Source organism: Takifugu flavidus, chromosome 14, assembly GCF_003711565.1.
Source record: "Takifugu flavidus isolate HTHZ2018 chromosome 14, ASM371156v2, whole genome shotgun sequence".
Lineage (NCBI taxonomy): Eukaryota > Metazoa > Chordata > Actinopteri > Tetraodontiformes > Tetraodontidae > Takifugu > Takifugu flavidus.
Window position 1 is genome coordinate 9860140 of NC_079533.1, and position 7009 is coordinate 9867148.

A 7009-nucleotide genomic window follows, 5' to 3' on the forward strand; every position below is an offset into this window, starting at 1 on the left:
TGGAGCTCAGCTGCTCTTCAGGTGGCAACCTCTTTTAAAAAAAAACTAAATTGTGTTTTTCATGGTAACATAAAGTATATATTCAACTTAATAACACATAATGTGTTATAAAACAATTCTCATCTGAAAATATTCTTATTTTCCACTGGATTCTTATTTTTGTAGCTTTTTTATTTTTTAATAATCCCCAGTTGTATTTTGCTATTTTCTTTTTTCTTTTGTACTAACTCTTCTCTTCATACTAATGAACAGTACTGCCTATAGGTTTTCCTGGCCCTGACGTCACGGCTTTCTTAATATGCAATAGGCTGAACGTCAGGAGGTGCGCTCATTACACGCTTTCTCTCAATCCCGAGAGCTCGTAACAGGAAAATTGGATACAAATGAAAAGATCGAAGGCGTTGGGAGCGCGTCTTTCCTTTATTTGTCTTTACCTCTGGCGCCTGTCTGGACCCGTCACACCGTCTGAAAACGCGGCTTTTCCCTTTAAATTGTGCGCCCACTTCGGATCGTCTCAGGCCGAGCCGTGATCTACATATAAGGCTGTTTCAGAGATGCTGTTTCGTCTGTCGTTTGGAGCCGTCGGTCATGTGTGGATTGTTGACCTGCGTGGAACAAAAGAGCAGCGCTTTACCTCAAGGATGGTGATGTAATTGTTCTGATCGCTCTGGACGCGTTGGATTGCTTGGATCATCAGCAGCCAGGTGACCGGGACGCCGGAGGAACAAATATTTCTGAGAAAAAGAAAAGTGTATCTGAGCCAGCGACGGGTTTGGGAGTATCTCCTGGCAGCATGCTCCAGTGCGCCAGCTGCGAGAAGCCCATTCTTGATAGGTTTCTGCTCAAAGTTTTGGACAGGCCGTGGCACGTCAAGTGCGTCCAGTGCTGTGATTGCAAATGTACTTTGTCAGAAAAGTGTTTTTCACGAGAAGGGAAGTTGTACTGTAAGAATGACTTCTTCAGGTAAGCAAGGGGTTGTTTATTACTTGTTGATATATAAATCTATCGTCGTCTTCTTTTTTTTCTATTTACATTTACACTTTCATTTTACCCAAATCACATCACAGGCAATGTCGGTGTAATTTACATTTACATTAGTGAATAATTAGTATTAACTTTAGCACAATTGCTTGAATTATTTGTGTGTAATCGCGCCCGTGTGCTTGTCTTTCTTGAACAGGAGATTTGGCACCAAGTGTGACGGTTGCGCGCAAGGCATTTTACCAAGTGACCTGGTGCGCAGGGCCAAGAGCAAAGTGTTTCACCTGAACTGTTTCACCTGCATGATGTGCAACAAACAGCTGTCCACCGGAGAGGAGCTGTACGTCCTGGACGAATTCAAGTTTGTCTGCAAAGAGGACTATCACAACTCTAGTGGCAAAGACACAATCCTTCTTTCAGGTGAATTATTATTATTATTATTGTTGTTATTATCATCATCGTCGTCATTATTAATATTGTTATTATTATTATTATTATATTATTATTATTATTATAGCACAGAAATATTTTAGATGCAATTATAAATTGATTTTAAATTCTGCTGATCTACCATGAAGGCTCGAATGATTTGAAAGGTCCAACATCCATCTTTTCCCTCCTGACAGTCACCTCCTGCAGCGACCCGAGCATGTCTCCAGATTCCCAGGACCCGCAGGACGACGGGAAAGACTCGGAAACGGGACATTTGTCCGACAAAGACGCGTGCGGCAACGAAAACGACGAGCAAGGCGCCGTCGGAAAGCGACGCGGGCCCCGGACAACCATCAAGGCCAAGCAGCTGGAAACGCTGAAAGCGGCGTTCGCGGCCACTCCGAAACCCACCAGACACATCCGGGAGCAGCTGTCGCAGGAGACCGGCCTGAACATGAGAGTGATCCAGGTAAATAAATAGATTTGAAAAAGAATAATAAAGCGCAAATGCACTGTGGCTCGTTGACTTCCAACCCGCTGAAACTAACCAAAGCGTGGAGAAGATCAGCATTGACGTCTGTGTCTGGTTCATTATTTTCAATTCCAAACGACCTACAAAAAAATCAAAATAAAATAATATTTGAAATGTCGAACAATAAACTACTGAAATATAGAAAGTGCAAAACAAACCAAAACAAATATCCATGCGTTTTGGAAGAAAAGGGCCAATTTGTGTTTACGTTGGATACATTTATATCCTCACTAGTTTTAGAAGCTTTGTTGATTTTTATTTTGTGTTTTTTATTGTCTCTTTTAGTTGTTGGAGTATTCGGTAAATTTACAAATTAACCGTGAAAACGCTGCTTTTTAAATTATTTACCTTGTTTGTAATTTAGTTTTGAGTTAATATTTCGGTGTGGCGAGAATTAAATGAAAGTCTTCAACCAAACAAGCGCATCTTCGCGGAGCGTTTGCATGTTTCACTCTTCTAAACTGTTGAAATGATGAGTTTAATCCTGCCGGTTCTGACGCCTGATCTTTCTTTTTTTTAAAAAAAACAAAACATTGTCCTTCCTCTCCTTCCTGTTGTAAAGGTCTGGTTCCAGAACCGGAGGTCCAAAGAGAGGCGCATGAAGCAGCTGAGCACCCTGGGCTCCCGCAGACATGTGTTCTTCCGCGGCCAGAGGAGGATGAGAGCGCTGGGAGAGCGACTGGAACCAGACGAACTGGCACATTTCTCCTATTATGGCGGTGTGTAAACATTTGAACACTGTCTTGATTTTTCCTTTCTTTGCTTGTGATAAATGGACTCACTGGAAAGTCAATTAAAGAGATTCTCCAGGCTGAAGTTTAATTAGTTCAGTTTATCTTGTTTTGAGCCTTTTTTCATGGTCTGGTGATTTGATTAGATCCAGAACAAATAAATCAATACCCTCCTATAGTTCTGGTGTGTATTTTAAACCACATGAACTAACCCCGGTAATATTTTTCTCAATTTAATGCAGATTATCCTGGTGACTACTATGGTCCAGGAGGGAATTACGAGTACTTCCAAGGACCGCCATCATCCCAGGCCCAGACGCCAGCAGACTTGGGCTACATGCCCACCTCCATCCCTGCTGGTACCCCTTTAGGAGTCCTGGACCACCACCATCAGGGACATCACCACGCTGGAGAGCTGCAGTGTTTCCCTGACACCCGTCACCCTGCAGACTCCCCCAGCCCGGAGCCCCACGCACCAGGCTCGGGTCGAAGCATCTCTGGAGAGATGTGCGGCCCTGGGACGCCCTACACTAACGTGTCCCTCAGTGACAACGGCTACACCAACCAGCTGTCGCAGCCCTCCTCAGAAATGAGCGAAGGCACGGTCTGGTAATATTTGTTTATTCATCTATTTATTTATTTGTCAATTTATTTATTTATTTATTGGTCTGAAGTGTTAGAAATCTGGTAATATTGTTTATTGACTGTGGATTTTACTCACTCACCCATTTTTACGATGCCTCATTGATCAAGCAATAAACCAACAAACACAGAAAGTGCTTTAGTTATTTATCCCCAACCCTTTTGTTTCCTTTACAAATGTTTTTCCGTTGCACATTTCAAGCAAATTTAGCCTAAAGGAGTCGATGCAGTGATGTTAACGGCTCTTTTCCTCTTACAAGAGTTCATTGTTTTATAGATTCTGAACACATTGACCAAAAACGTCTCTCAGGATGGTGCCAACACTTTATCTGATACATTTGTCAGCTGTTCCATTTGCTGTCTGGCTTTCTCGCTAACATGTCTGCCTTTAGAAGGATATCTTTAGTCATATTTATATGTAAACTGGTTCATCCCGCCACCAGACTACTGAACTGGGCAGCGAAGTCGTGCGTTAACCTGAAGCTCCAGCGGGTCGGAGTTTGACCCACAGCAATGTACGGGATCGAGGCATTTTAAAGCATAGCAACCAAACTTTTGTAGCTCCCCATGCGCTCGCATGTCACGAACAATGATGAAACTGTTGCCAAACGACGCAGAGGGACTCTGCAGCTTTTGCTGAGGTGGCACTTTTAAAATTCTCACTCTGAGGATGTTTGGAAATGCCCACAGAGCAGTCAGCAGAACAGCCAAGACTCCAACCTTCCATTTCTTCTAAAGCAAAATGTCAAGTTGTTCACCCTCACGTGCTGCCGGCAGTGGCACAAAGAGGGTTGGTTTTTTTCACAACACACTTAACTGTTACATTTGTGGCACTGATGTTTACGACCATTCACTGTAAAATAAAGCGCATATTGATTGTTGGTATTTGTTATTCACTTGGGGGGGGGGGGGGGGGGGGTAGAGCTCTGTAGCTCTAGAGCAAACAGTGTCATGATATCAGGTGGATTCCATTCACACATGCTTTAACATTTTCAGTTATTTACAACCTTGTTTATTAGCATTGTTTACCTCTCAGGATATTTTCCTAGCATGTAATGGAGAGACTTTAGCTAATGTCTGTCCTCTTTCAGCACGGTGGACACAACATCTCGGTCATGTTGCTACTGACAACGTTGATCCTCTCAAACACACCTCAGCGACGATCAATAAACTTTCAAATCCAGCAGCGAGTGATCGGCATTCCTTTTCAATAGCTCATGTGAACATTAGAGAGCTGCAGGTTTATTAAGGGGATGATGTCAGCTCAGTGAGGTCAGAGCGAAACAATTCAGATTACATCACCCCTCCATTAAGATAAATATGCGACAGCAGTAGTAGTTTATGAAGGTGAGGCTAATTTCAACCATTAATAGGCAGCCTGGTGTCTTGAGCTGGATTAATATGTCGTAATCTCTATCAACTAGTTCCTTTGTGGATGAGGCTGAATGTTTAAAAGTGCCCACCAACTGTGTGTGAAAAGAAAAACTGTGAAAATGCTTAAACGTAATTCCAGTCTGACACGACAGAGAAACAAAATAATGTGTGACTCAGGTGGACGACTGTTTTTTCCAGTCAGTCATTGTCAGTCAGTCACACACACACACAGACACACACAGACACACACACACACACACACACAACACACACACACACACACACACACACACACACACACACGCCTAATTGGTAATTATTTACTAATAATTTTAGTATCAACCTATAATAATACCAACAGCGTAGGGAGCACAGTTATAGCATAGCTGTAAAATAAACTTCACTGTTTACATAAATGTGAATTCTCTTGAATCTGTGCTCTGGTTTTGAGGGGCATTTGTGCAGTGATCCAGGTTCAGATCTCTACAAAGTACAATTATTGTCATCTTTTACTAAGAGGATCCCTTCAGCGGTACAGGAAACGTGCCCTTGACACTGCTTTTTTATTTTATTTATGACTTAGAAGATCGAAGCAGATGACATGTTCCTGTCAGGATAAAGTTTAAGGTCATTTTTGATTTTTCTTCGGTTTATCATTAATAAATTTAATGCTAAACCTAAGTAGAGCAGAACACGTGTGATCGATGTTGTGAAGAATTGTTGGGATTCTGAACACTGATACAAATATCACATCTTTTAAACGGCGTCATATTCTGTTGTTCAAAGTTAATCTTTAAGCTTAGATTTTTTTTAAATATTTGGACACAATGGTAAGCTGATGCCCAAACGAATGCCCGCTTGTCTGATTAAAAGAGAGATTTACAAGTCAAACACGAGCATAAATGAATGAGTTTAAAGCTGGTGGTGCCTGGACTGCTGCTCCTCCTCTGAGGACTAAAAATATATAGTTTTAATGTGGTTGTGCTGAAAATCTGTTTGTTTCCAAAATACCTGCATGGCTTTTCTATTTTACATTTTATAAAGTGAGGGCTGAGTTTATTTAGAGTTCATTTTGCCATTAATATTCATTGGTCTACAAAAACACACAGTTTTATATAAACTTCTTTTATGACCTTTTTCACGAGTCCTTCCCCCTCTTACAATAAAGATTTGCTAACAGCCTTTAAGAATGGAGAAAGGTTGTTAAATAAAGCAGAACACACACAACCTCAGGCAAAATCTGAAACCCAATAGAATAAAAACACTGGCTACTACTAAAGTGATGTAAGTTTCAATAAAAAAAAACCTTTTTGTTGTATTAGAATCTGATTTGAAGATGGATCTTGTCACTTTGTTGCTGTTGTTTTCTTTTGGACGCCTGCACATCATGGCCCAATTTGATTCTATATAGTATATATATAGTTTTTTATTTTTATTTTTGCTAAAGGCTACTGCATGAAAATCATTCACACATACAGTTTTATAATCAATGCCCACAGTAATAGGATTCCTCTGGCCATGGGCAATTAATACACACCCCCCACCCCCCCTTCCCACCCCGCACTGATCTCAAAGCTGTGAGACATTGGCTGCTCCTCATTTACATATTTATTGCATTGGACTCAAATCTGGCGAGTGATTGATGTGGAGCCTGCCTCCTGAATTTTTAGCGTTCCATTATTATGAAAGGGCGGGAGTGGGGGTGGGGGGGTGGGTGCACGTCAGTGTACTCTTGATTAAAGTTGAAGAGGACAGAATTGTGAGTGTTCCCCACCCACTTTCTTTCTCGTGCGCTGTTTAATCAGCGAGGCCAAGTGCTGAGGAGATTTCAGCGCATTATTGATACAGACAAGTCATTCACTCGCAAAAGCCGAAGCTCCCGGATAGGAGGCAAGATTTGTATCAGCCTCTTTCAGTGACTACATTTTTTTTTTTTTTTAGACATTTAGTGTGGAGACAATGAAATGAGCTTACAGTTCTAAAATACCCTCCCTGCATGCGGCACTACATGAAAAGGTCTTCGGGCCCTCGCTGCATGAAAACACTCTTCCGAGCTGAGCTGTGCTCTGTAATCATAAAATGGAGACAAAGACAAAGGAAGAGCTCCTGGAAAGCCTCCGCTTTGCAAAATCCGTGTGCATGTGTGTGTAATGGAGTGAGGAAGTGGGGCGAAGGCAAAGGTGGAGGTGGCTCATCAGCTGTGGTGAGTCTGCTGAGTGCACAAATCTTTTTGATTCAGTGTTTGATCAAGGGGGGCCAAAGCCGCCTTCAACGTTTTATTCAAGCCATCAGCGGCAACCCCTGTAATCCTGAAGGA

General features: G+C 41.9%; 1 protein-coding gene across 1 annotated transcript; it reads left to right on the top strand.

The window, feature by feature from the left end:
* The first annotated feature begins 346 nt into the window (after window positions 1–346).
* Window positions 347–4199, top strand: LOC130538006 (LIM/homeobox protein Lhx1-like). Its single transcript, XM_057055216.1, has 5 exons — window positions 347–963; window positions 1181–1401; window positions 1608–1882; window positions 2508–2664; window positions 2919–4199. The coding sequence occupies exons 1-5, from the start codon at window positions 794–796 to the stop codon at window positions 3287–3289; spliced, it is 1194 nt and encodes a 397-aa protein (XP_056911196.1). The 5' UTR covers window positions 347–793; the 3' UTR covers window positions 3290–4199.
* The last annotated feature ends 2810 nt before the right edge of the window (window positions 4200–7009 follow it).

Excerpts from the sequence above, each read along its gene's own strand:
- LOC130538006 (XM_057055216.1), top strand. The coding sequence starts at position 794 with ATGCTCCAGTGCGCCAGCTGCGAGAAGCCCATTCTTGATAGGTTTCTG. Across the intron at positions 1,402-1,607 it reads AGACACAATCCTTCTTTCAG|TCACCTCCTGCAGCGACCCG; the intron begins GTGAATTATTAT and ends CCCTCCTGACAG. Across the intron at positions 2,665-2,918 it reads ACATTTCTCCTATTATGGCG|ATTATCCTGGTGACTACTAT; the intron begins GTGTGTAAACAT and ends AATTTAATGCAG.